Raw genomic sequence first — 16886 nt, forward strand, 5'->3', positions numbered from 1 at the left:
GCTAACCTGCTGGTGTCCTGACATCTCCCTGGGACCTCCCCACTCTCCCCACCAAACTCCATGAGCCAAGCCAGTAGCGGGAAGGTGGGTTCCAGGGAGACCGCAGCAATACCATGCCCGACTCAGGGCTGGGGAGGGCAGGCGAGTTTTCCTTTGTATCATTTCCAGCTCCTGGTGGAGTGAGGAGTGGGGGCGGGGGAGAACCTGGCAGCAGCAGGCTGGGGCCAGCACCCTCCTATCTGTGGTGTCTGTGGTTAAGCTGGTGTCTCCAGAGAAACACGACCAGGGCTGGGAAAACTGCTGGTGAAAAGCCCTGCCTTTCTCTGCAGTGGAGAGGCCCAGGAAGGGCAGGAGATTCCCTGAAAGCTGCTCACTTCCCTCCGGCTTTGAAGCTCAGCTACAACTCCATTTCCACGAAAAGAGGGGCAACCATTTCCAAATTCGGGTCCTGCTTCCTGCTCCACACCTCTCTGTTGGTGCTAACTGATTGGGCTTGGGTACAGCTAGCTGTCTACTCTATGCCCAGCACCATTCCAGTTGCTGGGATAGAACACTGAACAATTCCTGCATTTTAAGGATTTACATTTCAGGCAGTAACTGAGAAATGGCTTTTACTACAAATCTTACAACTGAGCTGTTCTCTACCATGACTGTGGTCTCACTGGAAGCTATTTGAGATTCCGTTACCCAGCAGTTTCTGTCGAGACTATCTAGACTGTGGTCTCACTGAGAAGGAATAGATCCGATTCATCTCGAGGTTCTCCAAGGGACCTGGTACAGGGCCTGATGCTGCGATAGCTTCAGGGCCATCAAAAAAGGCCCCAGTGGGATTTGTCCCCAGATCCAGGAACCCATTTCCTTGCAGGCCTGGCAGTGCTTACAGACATGGAGCAGGGGACAGCAGCACCACAGCCTCTGGCTATGCACGTGACAATGTGGCTCCACACCTGAGCTGCTTTCACCAGTGTGCTTTCCACTCAAGCCTGGGAGGGTGGAACAAGGCAAGGTTTCGACATCAGGTACAGAGAAATGAATGTCTTTCTTGGTCATGAAAAAGATCAAAGCCACTGATCAATGATATGGATCAGACAGGCTTTACCACAGGGCTGGGCTCAGTCCTGGGGAAGGAATCACGGCGGGGGAAGTCACTGTGACCCAGGCTGGGAACATGAGTGATTAAGATACACAGGTTTGCACCGACCCACGTCGGAAGCACTCAGTGCTCAGAACAAGGCAGCCAGCAGCCACACCGCCCAGGCTCCCAGCCTCGCAGGAGCTGTGCCCCTTACCCAGTGTGTACGTGGGTCCGGAGAAGCCTCGGTCCCCGCTGACGCCCAGGAAAGGAGAAACCACTTGCTTCACCAGCTCCTCCAGCTGCAGGTAACCCTCACTTGGACCCGTAGGCTCGTGGACACTCTGGAAAAAACATCCAAGACACACAAAGGTCAGTGAAAGCTGGCCAGCAGGCTTGCCAAGGCATCCCGCCTGCCCTCCTGCCCTGCACAAGGCGGCACAGCGGCCTTGGGATTAGAATGACGGAAATTGAGGCCTGGTGCCCTCATCCCTTGTCTCAGATCACATCCCGCTTGAGCTCCAAGGCTGAGGTCTGAAGGGTCCCCGTGATAAACCCACCCACAATGGCGTGACCAGTTTGCCGAGAGCAGACAAGCATTTTACATAAGTGCTTCACATGGATTAATGCACAGCCCTCCCAACAACCTGAGGGAAGGCGCCCCATTGGCCCCCTTCTACAGATGGGACATACAGACCCAGAGAGAGGTAACTTGCCTAGCAAAACACAGCTGTAGATGACCAAAGCCCTGAGCTGGAACCCAAGCCATCTGTCTCTGAGCCTATCCTACTGCCACTTGTTCACAGGCTAGAAAGGGGGAAAAGCTTATGGAAATGTCCAGAACAATAGAAGAAAGGGAGACTCACTCTAGAAGTAGGTGGACTTTCTGCAGCAAGATGATGAGCCGGTTCAAAAGCCCAGGACGACAGAAGTCCTCACAATCGAACCCCCGAATAAACACCAACCCAAACAACGCCAAGAGTCAAACCCACAGAGGAGCCTGTAACCAGCTTTTTCTAGAAAGCTAGCAGATTCCTTGGGAATTCAGCTTCTCCCTAGAAAGGAGGTGAAGCATGCTCTCCTGCAGAGCGACCACGAGGAAGGGGAGGCCACCTAGCGAGGGACAGGGACCTGAGCAGGAAAGGAGCCAGGCTCTTTCCGGCTGTGCTCAGCCTGAAAAGTTATCATGTCAATTTCTCACACACATTTCAATTGCTTTCATTTAAAAAGTAAGAAGATGGTCAGACAATGAGGCAAGAGCTTCCAGAGAAAGGTGGGGGTCCTTGCAGAGAAACAGGCTCCTCCTTGGCCCTTCTCAGCTACATCCCATGGAGACAGGTGGGGGCAGGTGTAGTGGGGGGAGGGGCGGTTTAAGGAAATAGAAGGAAGTGGGGCGGGGTGGGGCAGAGGATTTGGAGGTTGGGCTGAGAAGATGCAGAGAAAATAGGTGGCCAACACACAATGGGCGCCTGGCAGCCAGGGTCAAGGCAAGACGGTGCCCTATGACCTCTGATCCAATCCACTCCTGCTGAGCAGAAGCACCAGAAGCGTGAGCCGTGGAAATAAATGGGGTGAGCAAAGGAGCAGCTCTACCGAGGGTGACACATCCGTCCCAAGAGGAGGGAGCCCTCGAGGCAGGAGAAGGAAAAAGGGGAGCCCTGCTCAGGCACCCCAGGAACCACACCAGGCCTCATCAGCCCAGTGGTTTCAGCCACAAAACCAACTGGACTGGGTTTCAGAGCCCAGGAAACTTTTTTTTTTTCTTTTTCTTTCTTTCTCTTTTTTTTTTTTTTTTTTTTGACCTTGACAGTTCTCCTCCGGGTTCTTCCATAGCCCCTCCCCGCCTAGAATTCATAAGCACTAAGTGGGAGAAGTGACAGAAGGAGTGGGAGGGTTGGATCACCGACGCCCCACGAGGGCTGGACGGTTCTGCAGGACGCCGCCCGAGAGTGGGGCTGGCAGGCGCCCTCTGCCGCTCTCCGCCCGTCGCCTGGCAGCAGACTGGCTATAACTGTGGGGCAAAGTGAAGATGACGGCCCCTTCCTCCTGAAGCTCTTACGAATGCCGAGCAGGGTCGGAGATGGAGCCAGGTGCAGGGTCCTCCAGGCACTGGGCACGCGCCCTGCGGGCCACAGCAGAGTCTCCAGGTCCCCTCGGGGGCTGAAGTCTCAGGGCAGCCGGAGCACCGAGCACTGAGCACTCTGCCCACAGAACACCCTCAGGTGTTGTGGAAGGGAAGGGTGGGTTCCAAAATATTCTGGGAACAGGAGAGCTGAAATCTGAGAAAGGGCTCTTGTCTTGGTTCTAGAGTCAGGTGGCTTTGGAAGAATCAATCAGCCCCAGGTCTCATGGCCCTGGGGACAGTAAGGGCCTGTGGAGAGAATGACAATCCTAGGTACAGAGACCCAAGGCAGTGCCACCTGAAGTTCCACTCAGACCCAGAGGCTGCTGCTCAAGAAGAGGAAGAGACCTGCATTCGCCCCTGTCACACCCTCCCTGCCCCAGGCTCGGTGGCTCCCCAGTAAGGAAGGACAGGGGACTACTCCCAGAAGCCCTGAGGGAACCGATGCCAAACACTCTGCTCAGGTAGTGCTGGGGGGCATCCAAGCACGGAGGCTGCAGGACGAAGGCAGAGGTGGCCAGAAAGGCCACTCGGAGGGAGAAAGCAGGGGCCTAGGAGCCGTGGGGCAGTCAGCTGGCCACTGGTCCTGAGCTGCTCAGCCAGCGCCTCTCATCCTCCCTCTCAGCTTGAAGCGGAACAAACAATGGCGTAGCCACAGGAGGGACCATTTCCTTGCCCAGTTCTCCAGAAAACTGCCAAAACCCTGGGGCTCCATCGGCTCAGCATGATGGTCACCAACCATCATCATCTCTGGGGCCAGGGACCTGGTGTCCGTCTCATTCAGGCTCTCAGTAGTTGGTGCCACCACTCACTGAATAGCATTTAATTAGCACCTACTATGTGCCAAAGACTGGGCTGGGTGCCAGGGACACAGGGCGAGGAGGAAGCCTAAGGATCTGCCTTGATGGAAGGGGGCTGGTGGGTCCCAGAAGACAGAACATTGTGAGTAGAGGGGACAGTGGCACAAAGGGCCAGCTGCAGCAGGGCCCAGGAAGTCCTCCAGGAAAGTCAGGCTCCAGGTGTGGCTGGGAGGTGGGAGGCCCAGGCCAGGGCGCAGGCTTGGGCTTTCTTCCTAAGGGCAGTGGCAACTCCTGGAGTTTGTAGCTGCCCCACAGAAGGCCGGCTGGGAAGGCCAGCTGGGGCAGGGGCCGGGCGGGTGGAAGAGATCCTCCTAGGCAAGCATTCTGATCCTTCGTGAGGAGGACAAGGACAGCTTCCAGGCTGTCCACATAGGAGCCAGAACCTCAGAACGTGGTAGACAGTTTTCCTTATCCACGCTCCTGATCCGGCATCAACTGACGAGAACCCTCGGCTGCAGGAATGGGTAGATTCTTCCCGAAACACAGAGAGTAACCGAAATATATAAAAGAATACCTTCTAATCCCCCAAATCGTATCGGTAGAGGTGGGAGGGCAGACCCCAACCCTCCTAACTGTCCTCTCAGAATCCCCAGGCTCACTTTCTTCACTCCTTATTCAGAGGCCAAGCTCAATCAGGTGCCAGCCGCAGGCATTGCTTTCCCACCCCTCTGCTCCGTCCCTTCCATCAAAATGCTTGACCTGACTGGCCAGCCGATCACACTCACCCTCTCCCTCCTAGGCATCCCTTCCTCTGGGATTACAGGAAAGGGGATAGCAGCCAGAAGGATGGCCCCGCTGAGAGAATGGAAAGAGAACAGCGGCCAGGGGAGGGTGGGTCAGGGGCCCCGGGTGGGCAGTTCCGTTCCTGCTGTGGGGGCAGCCTAGGGTCCCCTTCAGCCTGATCCAGCATGGAACCTGGGAACACAGCTCTGCTCTGGTGTGATGGCAAAACCAGACCCCACTGTGAAATGAAATTACAGAGACGTTATGGTCAGAGACCGATGCCTAGGGAAGGGGTCCGTTCCACTCCCCTCTCTGCCTTTCTCCAGGAAGCCTAAATTAACCATGGGTCCCTACCTTTTGGATTGTCAATAACTGCCCTCAGAGTCTGACCGCTCCCTCCTGAAATGTAACAGACGTCTGAGAAAGCCTTTCTTCTTCTCTGTTCTGCGAGCATGCTTTATGTTAGAGACCTGCACACCTGCACAGCCTTCAGCCTTATAGATTAGGAAGTTTTTTTTTTGTTTTTTTTTTTTTTTTAAAAAGAGGAAAAGTCCCCAGTGATGAGCTGGGTCTAAGATGGCGTCAAATCACCTATAAATTTTGTGAGAAACTGTAGATCAGGATTCAGAATTTGAAGTTTCTGTTTTCCTCTGGGCCTCCTCCTCCCCAGGGCTGCCTTTCAACCAGTCAGTCTGTTTCCTGCAACCCTGGGAGAACTGTATGCCCACCCACAGGAATGGGCTTGCTGAGGCCAGGTTTGGACTTCTTGATCCCACTCAAGGTCAAAGCCTACTAGGCAAAGAGGACTCACCTAGCCCAAGGTGGGCCAATCAGATGCTTTCCTCTGGGGAGAAACCAGGGTGCACAGTTCTCAATTTTATGACCCCTTACTAGCTGGGAAAACACAGACACGTTGGTGAACTTCCTGGGTTTCAGTTTCCTTGTCTATAATGGAAATGACAAACAATGCTGACCTTACAAGGTGGCTGATTGGATCATTTAAGAGAAGGACACATTTAAAGTCCTTGGCCTGAGGCTGGCCAACAGCCAGGGACCAACAACGTTGGCTCACCTTCCTTTTGCTGATTCAGAGCTGGGATGAAGGGGCTCGGGCAGCCGTCTGGGTGGTTGGCCTCTCACTGTGGCCTGCCTCTGGATCAGGTGGGAACCAAAGCAATGGACGCAACCCCACAGATGGAGAATGACCAAGTCCAAGGGAGTCTGTGCAAGGCCAGGGAGCATCAGAGAGAAAGGCGGACCAGGGGCGACTAGAGGCCAGGAAGCCGAGAAATGCTGGTGACTTTGCAACTTGGCCAGTGTCACCCAGTCACGAAGCCAATCTGCCCTGGGGTGTTCTGTCAAGGACCTGGTCTGGCTTGTGCTAGGCTGCAATGGATTTTTGGTGTCCCTTGCAGCCCATGACTCCTGAGATAACTGGACAGTGTCCACCTCCGGAATGAAGGGCCACGCTTCTTTCACGCCCCTGCAATTCCAGCAATGAACACAGCACCAGGGACCCCAAGGGGACCCTGTGAGCACACATCAAACAACTGAACTCAGGAACATGGACAAACTCAAAGAATCCTCAATGAAGCTCAGAAGCTCTGTCATTCGGTCCCTGAGCCCTGGTCTCCCAGCGGTGGCCTCCTTCTTTCCCTCCTCCCTGGGCCTCCACCAGGGCCTCACCTGCAGGATGAGCAGCATCTGGACAATGGAGGAGGGCAACTTGGACTGTGCCAGCAGCAGCAAGTCGCCCAGCTTCACCTTCAGCAGCACCAAGTCTCGGAAGCCCAGCAGGGAGATCTGGCGGATGGTCAGCTCCTGTCCCTGGGAGAGGACAGAAGAGGGAGGGTGAGAGGTGAGAGCTTGTAGCATCTGCCACCAGCCAAATACAGTGCCCGGATGAGACGGGACCAGGCATGTGCAAGGCTACCAGAGGTGAAGCCCCAGCTCCTGTCCTCTGGAACGAGAGAGCTTTGTTTAAGCCCAGGACAGGATCAGCCTGTGCAAAGGCCCCAAAGACAATAGAGACACACAGCAGGGCCATGCTGCCAAGCGCTATGAATGGTTAGGATGGAGAAAGACAGAGGAAGGTGGGGAGAAACCAAAGGTCAGTTCTACCTCCCCACATTCAAGGCTGCTTCCCAACCTCGTCCATAAAACATTTAAGTGCACATTGTGTGCCCGAAAAAGAAAAGAGCAGGCCTTCGATGTTTCCATGAGATATTAGATTCTTACAGAAACACAAGTGACTTAGCAAGAAAAATAACTGGAAGAGTATGAGGGACTTGCTCTTCTGTGGGAGGAGCAGGCAAGGGATGAAAATAATAAGTCACGAAGGCTGGTGTTTGTTAACCTCCGACTACATGCAAGATGTGAATCTGAGCATTTTCCATGTGAATCACACATTTAATCCCCACCGCCACTACCATGGTTTGGGCCTCCCCCAAATTATACGCTGAAATCCTAACCCCAAGTTCAAGGCATTTGGAGGTGCGACTTTGGGGAGGTGATAGGATCATGAGAATGGAGCCCTCAGGCATGGGATTAGGGCCTTTATGAAAGAGGCTGCAGAGAAACCCCGAACCCCTTTCAGAGCAAAAAGGCCCTCACAGACACTTCCTTGCCTGTACCTAGTTGTTGGACTACCAGCCTCCAGAACCGTAGGAAAGAAACCTCTGTTGTTGATAATCTACCTAGTCTATAGTGTTTTGTTATAGCAGCCTGAACAGACTCAGACAACCATCCATTGTACTGTTATGAAATCCATTTCACAGATGAAAAATTAGAAAGCCCTAAGGGATTCAAACTGAAATTATTTGATTTTAGAGCTCCTGAAGATTGCCAAGACAGAAAGAGCTAATTTCTCAGATTCTCCTTCACATGCACCTGAATGCACGCCTGTACATGCACACACGTGCATGCACACACACACACACACACACACACACACACACACACACAGAGCACATATCAAAAATTGGTTGCTCCTGGAATGAGCCAAAGGTATCATCCCAAACATGATGCTGTTGTCCACGCTCCAAGGCTTAAGGAAGTTTTATATTCCCTGTGACCCTTAGGGTTTTATGGGAACCCTTGCCATCTCTGTAGCCCCCTCCCCCAATGAACACACACAACCTCCAGCCACACGCTGCATGGACTCAGTTTGACCACCCGACTGCCTTCCTTATCACCCTCTATGGCAGTGTCCCCCAGGTCCTGTGGTCTCCCTTTCTCAAACCACGCCCCAGCACTCACGGCTCCTCGTGCCCTGACAGATGTCCAGGACTCCTTTCACTGTGCTCAGGTAGAAGGCCACGTCCCACACCCGGAACGCCTGCCCATCCCATCTCATCTTTTCCAGCCCTGGGATAAGCTCACACCAGCAGCCCCTTTGTTCTCAGGCTTTTGGACTCAGACTGAACCACGTCCCTGGCTGTCTGGGTCTCCAGCTCGCAGAAGCAGACTGTGGGACTCTGCCCCTGCCACAGTTTGGATCTGTTAAACTTCCAAAGGTCATAAGTCCAGGGCTTGGTCACCAGCCTGGGGCACTACTGGGAGGTGGTGGAACCCTGAGCAGGTGGGGACCAGCGGAAGGAAGTCACGTCATTGGGGGCATGTCCACGAAAGGATATCGGGGCCCCAGCCCTTCCCGGCTCCTCTTTGCTTCCTGGCCGCCATGAGGTGAACAGGCCACCTCTGCCACTCGCTCCTGCTGCCATGACGCACTGTGCCACCACCAGCCCAAAGAGAGCATGAACTGAGGCCTCTGCGACCACAAGCCAAAACAGTCTTTGCCCCGTTTAAGTAAGTTGATTACTTCAGGTATCTGTCACAGAGGTGGAGAGCTCACAGCCTCCACAGCCGCCGCAGGCGATTCTGCATAATACCCATGTCACTTACTGACAAGGGTGTTTCTGAGAAATGCATTAGGCAACTTCATCAGTGTGCGAAAATCATACAGTGTACTTACACAGACTAAGGTGACTGTCTCCAGGTGAGATCTTACAGGACCACCACAGGATGTGCACTACATTGCTGACTGAAATATCGCTACATGGTTCAGGAGCACGCGCATGTGCACACACACACACACACACGCACACACACACACTCACACACTCCCACAATTACTAGTTCTGTTTCTCTGAAAAATGCTGACAAATAGCTTGGATCAGCAGCAACACTGTTGCTTGGAAAGCTAATAAAAATGCAAAATTCTCAGGCTCCACTCTAGATAGACTACAGCAGAAACTCTGCAGGCAGGGCTCAGGAATCTGGGTTTTAACAAGCCTTCCAGGTCATTCGGGATACAATTCCTGGCCCTGATCAAGCCACGTGACGAAGGCCCAGGATGAAATCATTCTGGGTTTGGATAGGAATTGTTTAGCACTAACCATAGTGCTATGGTTGAAATCTTGGAGGGTCCCCCCAAATGCTCAGGTGCCAGCAATGAAGCAATGCTCAGAGGTGGAAAGATTGGATTATGAGGGTAAGCCCAGCGGGGGTTAAGCTATTTGATGGCTTAATCATTTGAATGGACTACTGGGGGGTAACTGCAGGCAGGTGGGGTGTGGTTGGAGGAAGTAGGTCACTGGGGATTACGGTCTGGATAATATCTGAAGGAGTCCCTGACTCCTTCTCCTTCTTCTCTTTCCTTCCTATCTGCGATGAGCTAAGCAGCTCTCCTCCTGCACACCCGTCCGCCATGATGTTCTGCCTCACCCAGGCCCAGGGCATTAGAGGTGGCTGATCACAAACTGAGACCTCTGAAACTGTGAGCCAACAACCAAAGCTAACTAACACAAGTTGGGTTCTGAGAAGGACAACAAACCACTTCTTCAGCCACCTTCTGAGGGGGCCGGACACCATAATGCCTGCTGCCTGGGAGACTGGCTGACGTCACCCAAGCGCTGCTGCTGGGGGGAATCCTGCGGATGAAGCTAGGGCGCCCAGAGCCCCAGCAGGCAGTATGTGCTCAATTAACATTGTCAACTCAAATGCATTGTGTTCTCTTCAAGAGCATATTTTAGCGTAGCTTTATCATGTCTTGTCTGTTTCAAAGTAACACATTCAGGCATTACAAACATCCATCATCACTATAGCATCATGAGATACCATAGCTATATTTTATAGTTTTTTATCTGTTATGGTTTAGACGTGAAGCGTCCCTTAAAAGATCATGTGGGAGGCAATGAAACAAAGGTAGAGGTAAAATGATTGGGTTGTGAGTGTTTTAACCTCATCAGTGCATTGAGTCCCTGATAGGGTGGTACCTGGAGGCAGGTAGTGTGTGGCTGCAGGAGGTGGGTCCCTGGGGCTTGCCTATGGGGCATATATTTTGTCCTTGTTGAGCAGAGCTCTCTCTGCTTTCTGATGCCACCAGCTCTTTCCTCCACCCTACTCTTCCACCATGATGTCCTGTCTCACCCTCGAGCCCTAAGGAATGGAGCCAGTCTCCTAGGGACTGAGACCTTTGAAACCAGGAGCCCCCCCAATAAATTTCTCCTCCTCTAAAATTGTTCTTGTCAGACCTTTTAATCACAGCAGCGACAAAATTGAATATGAATAAAACAGAAATTGGTACCCAGAAGTGGGGTCATGACTGGGACTAACCTGACCAACGTGGCTTAGAAGCTTTGGGAGCCCTTTGGCATTTGTGGGAGGAATTTTGGAAAGTTTAAAGTTGTAAGATGGAAACACTTCAGACTGTTATAAGCGGAGATGAACAGGCACTTCTGGTGGGTGTTTAGAAGACCGGCACACCAAGAAGACTGAACAGCAAAGACAGGGCCAGGAGGCTTCAGAGGAGGGAGACTCTTGGAAACTGGGCCACAGGCCATTCATTATATCCTGGCTAAGGAGAGGTCTGCATTTCGCCCGTGTCCTGAGGCTCTCTGTGGGGCTGAATTTAAAGGCAAAGGACTTCTTAATCTAGCAGAAGTTTCTAGGCAGCATAGCCTTAGGCTGTAGCATGCATATTAATGGAGGCTTTTTGCCAAGTTTATTGTGATAATCTGAAGCAGAAAGCAAAGCAGAAAAATTTGAAAAATGTGCAGTTTGGGCCAGAAAAGTGTGAGTAAAACTGGGGCTAAGGAAGGTGTGGTCATTCAAGACACTACAGTCAGGAAAGAAGCGGTGACTGCTTTCCTCAGAAACAACAGGGAAGAAGGCTCCAGAGTATCTCAGGAATAGGCAAGACCACACCATCTCAGGCTCTAGCATGTAAAAGTAAATATTCCCTTGAGGAGAAACCAGGGGTGCAACCTGGCTGCACAGGGGGGCGTAGGAAGTGCTTTTCAAGGTGCTCAGCCACCCAGGCACTCTGAGGCCGCTGCAGCCAGGGTCCCTGGAGGCTTGGCTACTGCTGGAGATGGCGGCAGCCACCTTGGCGAGCACCATGAGGTGCTGGTTCTGCAGGATGCTGGAGTTAGGGGGTCATGGAGGCTTCCAGCAAGATTTCAGAGGAAGGCCTGGGAGGCCAGGCAAGGTGCAGCAGGGTTGGGGTCCCTGCAGACACCCCTGAAAGGCCCCTTGAGAGGGCAATGCATGGAGATGTGAGGAGGAAGCCAGAGCTGCAGTGGAGACCCCTGAGGTTAAGAAATGCCAGTACCATGGCTCATCGGCTGAGGAAGGCTGCAGGGAGGGCAGAGACAAGCCAGCAGAGAGGCCACGTGGGCTGCAACCAGCGAGGCCACAGGGGCAGAGCCACGCAAGCCCTTCTGAGAGAACTTCAGGACGCCATGTGCCCAGATGCTGGATGCAGAGCTACAGGACCAGCTAGATTTCCGTCTGGCTTTGGTCCCTCCTGGCTTCTTTCCAAGCCACTATTTCTTCATGTGAAAATATTCACAATGTGCCTTGATACATTGGACTTGCTCTTCATTTTTACAGGGGCTCATGCTGAAAGTCTCAGAGGAGACTCTGGACTTGAACTTTTGGGAAGCAGGGCTCGAGTTCCAGGCCCTGTTACTCTGTTCAGGCCCTAGAGGCTGGGAGCTGACAGGACCTCGCCAGCTTATTCACAACCCCGCCTGTAAACAACAGAACTATGTGATTTGAATTCAGGGAAATTCCCTGTGATTCTCTCAGGGAAAGAGAAGGAGGAAGACCAGGGCAGGTCAACTTCTAGAAACCACTCCTGAACAGCAATCTGGTGGAAAGAAGAGACTGCAAGGTCCGTGGTGGCGATTCCAAGAACCCCGCCGAGCAACTGCCAGATAACTTCACAGAACTGGTTTTCCAGCAGTTTCTTCCAAGGCCTGCAAGGCACCCAGAGGCCTTTCTACCACCAGCTCTGCCCCCAATACAAACAACTTCCGTCCCCTTTGCCTTTTTTTTTTTGATTCTCATCAAGGTGATAGATACCTATGGGCAAAGACTGAACACTTAAAAAGGGCCTAGGATAAAAGAAGACCTCCTAGTCTCTTATTCTCACTCTACACACTCTTAAAAGGCTTTCATTCATCTTCCAGATTTTTCCAGAAAATGAAATTACATGCGTGATCTTTAAACACACATAGGGGTTATACCCTTCCTACTGTTCTGTCACTTGCTTTTGTTTAATGGAGTATATTCTGGACATCTTTTCATACCAGCACATATTGATTCTTCCCACTCACTCCTTGTTTGAGGCTGCATAGTATTCCATTGCATTCATAGGTTCTACGTAACTGACATCTCCTCAACCAAGATGCCTGGTTTTGCCTACAAACAATGCTATAATAAACTCATTCATCCATGCCTCTCTGAGCTCCTTTAATCAGTGTATTCAGATTACTGCTCCTTCAAACAGAATTGTGCGATCAAAATACGCCTCTTAAAAACTCTCACAGCTACCCCCATGTTGCTCTCTGAAAAGACTGTTGATTTCTGCTCCCAGTAACAGTGGATGAGAGCCTACCATCTCACAGCAATGGAAAGGATGATTGATTTTTTTTTTTAAGGACCATGATCATGTGGACACTCAAAAATAATGCTTTCCAAAAAACAAACATAGAAACAAACAAATGAACAAAAAAATCTACCCATTCCAAACCCATTAGCTTAGCCCATGGGTGTGAAAAATAGATCCAGATACCTGGGTGGTCGGCTCAGACTCTGACACCTTTTGGTCGACAGAGAATAACAACACTGAAGATCTGAGCTGTGAACTCAAGAATGCTGAGAGGATCATCAAAATTATTTAAGATGGTCTTACAGTTTCTTTGGGAGTGGCGAGAAGACTCTGAATGTCTCCACACCGGTGGGCAACCTCAGCTACCTGCTGTGAGTGTATTTTCAACCCTTGTCTTCAGGCAGAGTCTAATCACAGGAGAAAAGCCACACCAGCTATTTTAACAGAGGGAATTTAACATAAAGCATTAGTAATCCGATTTGGGGCAAAGAGGACACAGAGGAACAACACAGGCGGAAACTACAGGAAGTGACTACGACCCTTACAACTGGGGATGCAGAGAAGAGTCGTTGACCTTGACAAGGTTAGAGAGGGGCCCTAAGGGCGGGGCTGTGGGCCTCTGAAGCTGGGCCCAGGTCTCATACTGCGGGTGGTGTCTGAGGGGAGGGGTGAAGTCTGGTTCTGAGGATGGGGAAGACCACCAGTGCTACTTCACCTCCCAGGAGGAGTCCTCAGTCCTCACTCCAGCAGCCTCCCAGGCTCCCGCTAGAGCCGCAGGCTCTGGTCCAGCCTGCCAGGGCCCCAGCTGACAAAGCCAAGGTGGTTTGCAGAGTCCCAGAAACAGCCTCACCATGGGGGTGGGAAGGATAGTGGGGTGAATACTACTCTGTGTGTATATACGATTATACCCGACCGGTGTAACTACATTCTGTACAACCAGAAGAATGAGAAGTTATACTCCATTTATGTGATGTGTCAAAATGCATTCTACTGTCACGTGTAACTGATTAAACAAATTTTAAAATGAGAGAGAGAGAGAAAAAAAGCATGACCACCAACTCCCCAGGAGCACTTAGATGTAAGTGTAGAAATACTTAAAAGAAGCCAAACCAAAACACCAATATTTGTATGTTATCAAGGAACATGTGCATATTAGGTGTTTGAGATACATGTGATATTTAAGAGAATAAAGCCTATTATGTGACAGCGTTATAACTCCACTTTAAAATGTGTAATTGAGAATTAATTCAGACTTGTGAATTTTTATGGTGACATCTAAGTTTAAGTAGACTATAAAATCATTTAATAGAACTTAAGGTTTTCTTTATTTATAAGCTTATTTGCTTCTATAATTATTTAGGATTTTGGGTGATTTTGTTTGCTGTCAGAAAAATTGAAGTATTTAAAAAATAAATAAACGTATACATTCATTTAGAAGTGTCTGAAGGGCTGAGCGAAGATTGCAAACAGGACCAAGCATTAGTCAAAGGTTTGAAGTTATTGCTAAACTCCGCTGGACTTATAAATAGAATAATAAAATTTATAAGCTGAAGTTAAAGGCCTAAAAAAGGTCTTTGAATTTGAATATTCTAAAGACAAAATTATTATGTCATTTATTAAGTTATTATTAAGCTTATTAAAATATTATCTTTTAAGGTAAGCCAAATTCAAACTTAATATTAAGGGGAAAATAAAAACACTGAAATGTGTTACCTCAGAAATCTACTGTCCAGGGCACCAGAATCTCCTCACTCCACTTCCTGCCCCATGAGTTCTCTCCAGGTGGCCAGGGAAGAGCAAGAGGTGCAGCTTGCTCCTTGGTGTTTCTAGAAACTGTAAAACCAGCACTAAACTTGTAGCAGGCTGAGCAAATTATGACCCTAGCTTGACAATTCTCCTTCCTCATTTTTAATCAAGCCAGGATCCCTCATGGTCTGACCATGAAACTTGGATGAAGAAACAAGGGTTGAGGCCCACCCAGCTCCATCACTTAGAAGACCCCAGCCTCAGTTTCCTCATCTGCAAAACGAGGGTGATGCGTGCCTCGCAGGGTTGTGAGATCAGCATGGCGCTCCTACAACAAGCCAAAGGAATTTGAATCTCACCGTCTGCTGGCTGCCTGGGCTCGGGAGCCCAGCACACTGGCCTGGGACACCCCCTCTTCTTGACGAGGGAGTTTCTTCAAAGAAATGGGCTTCAATAAGGTGAACAATGAGGACGAACTACTTTTCCTCAATCCAGGCACCAAAGGACTGTCTTACCACAGGCATAAAGAGCCAAGAAAGAGGCCAGGGACTCCGGAGCAAAACAGCAGCCCCGTGGACTGAGTTAATTCTCCACAGGAAGGTAGCTGCCACCAGCTGGAGCAGGAAGGGCTCAGATCCAAGGCCCCACCTGTGTTCACAGGCTCCCTTGTCCGTTTGGAACATGCCTGGAAAGCACTGGGGGAAATAAGGGAGGAAGGTCTTTCTGCATGTACCTGGGAGAAAAGCATGGAGATCAGGTTGATTTCCTCCCATTAATTCGCTCAGTGCTTGTGACTCTGAACCTTCTCTATCTCTAGGTCCCAGACATGCAAACACAAGCACCACACATCCTTGTCTTCCCGGCTAAGAATGAACAGAGGTACAAGCAGAGAAGCAGCAAGCGTCTCGGGAGAAGGAGCATTAGGAGCCAGGCAGGGCGTGAGAAGGTGGGAGGCGTCTTCCCAGGTGACCATGCTGGCCTCTGGTTTACAGGGAGCCAGAGAGTAGCCATAAGACTGGAAGAGCAAGTGGGGCCAGCGTGAAGGAACTTGAAGACATGACCAGCTCAGGTATGTGGGTTTTATGGAAGTCAGGAGCAGGTTTGGAGCAGGGGACCACCTGGGATGTCCATAAGGGAGAAATGGAATTTGGAGACAGACACAGCAGTGCTGAGTGTAGAAGCTCAGGCAAGGGAAGTGGCAGCCTGAAGAGCGCTTGGAGCCAGAGAGGAAAGGCGGGAGCGTGGGTCTCTAGCATCATGGCCACTGCCAGAGGCCGGTCATGGTGGGTGGAGGTCAGGCCGATGGCTCCTGTGCCAGGTCACCCAGCCCTTCTGGACATTGAGGCAGCACCCACCTGCTGCAGTCGGGTCTTCCCGGGGTCCCCAGCACTTCTCCTACTGGAGCAGCGGAGGGGCAGCAAGGGCAGAACCCACCGAAAGCTGGAGTCCAGAGGGAGTTACCAAGGATCTCGGGGGTGGGGAATTGGGCTGGGGTGCTCAAGGGCACTTGGGGACTTTTAAAAGAGCTTCAGTCAATTTACTATAGCTCCACAGGCTGCACAAACAGGGTGAACCCTTGGGGAAGGCTTCTTGGGTTCATCTTGTTTTCCCAGTCTTTTTTCTCAGAAGATTTCCACAAAGCGAGACCCCACAGATGTCCAGGTGGATAAGGAATTTTCAGAGCAGCTAAGATGGTCTGCCAAGAAACCTTCCCCCACACTAACAGGTAATCAGCGGAGGAAGCAGCACCTGAGGATTTTGCGACAGGAAGAATAATGTCCCTCCCTGCAAGACGTCCACATTGTCATCTCTGGAACTATACATGTTCTGAGGGAAAAGGGACCGTGTGGACATGACGAGGACCTCAAGATGGGAGATGAGTCTGGGGGGACAAGTGTAAGTACGAAGGTCTTCAGAAGTGAAGAGGGGACGGCGAGTGGGCGGAGCTGCGCAGCCCCTCAGTGCTGCCTGTGAAGGTGCAGTAAGAAGGCCAGAGCCGAGGGCCACCCACAGCCTGGAGGGGTGGGCAGAGGCCAGGGAGAGACCGTCCCCCAGAGCTTCCAGAAAGTAGCGCAGCCCCAACGCTGCCTTGGTTTTAGAACAGCGAGACCCATGTTGGACCTCCAACCTCCGGAGCCGAGAGATCATAAGTGTGTCAAGTCTTAAAGTTTCTTTTAATTCATTACAGCAGTGACAGGAAGCAAAAGCAGGGTCCTGCGTCATTCGGCTCTCAGTTCAAGCCCACTTTGAGAAGCCCACCTCTTCCACCTTACCTCCCGTCACCCTCTGGTCACCTCTAGTCACCGGCTCTTTACCATCCAGTGTTGTTCACTATTTGAAAGGCTGTGTTGGCTTGATTTCCAGCTTCTCCACCCCGCCCCAGGGAGCAGGCACTGTGGTTACAGGTCTGCTATGTATCCCCAACACCAAGAAAAGTGCCCCGCCGCTGTGGCAGCGCCACAAAAG

General features: G+C 51.3%; 1 protein-coding gene across 1 annotated transcript in view; it reads right to left on the reverse strand.

The window, feature by feature from the left end:
* Positions 1-16886, reverse strand: part of LOC306640269 (proline-rich protein 5-like) — a 185983-nt gene that overhangs the window by 20349 nt on the left and 148748 nt on the right. The window contains exons 7-8 of the mRNA XM_079104416.1: positions 6464-6604; positions 1290-1416 (exon numbers count right to left, since the gene is read on the reverse strand). Of these exons, the coding sequence (XP_078960542.1) occupies positions 1290-1416; positions 6464-6604 (268 nt within the window). The remainder of the gene's footprint in view (positions 1-1289; positions 1417-6463; positions 6605-16886) is intronic.

The sequence above is a fragment of the Sciurus vulgaris genome (genome assembly GCF_902686455.1).
Source record: "Sciurus vulgaris genome assembly, chromosome: 11".
NCBI classification, from domain to species: domain Eukaryota; kingdom Metazoa; phylum Chordata; class Mammalia; order Rodentia; family Sciuridae; genus Sciurus; species Sciurus vulgaris.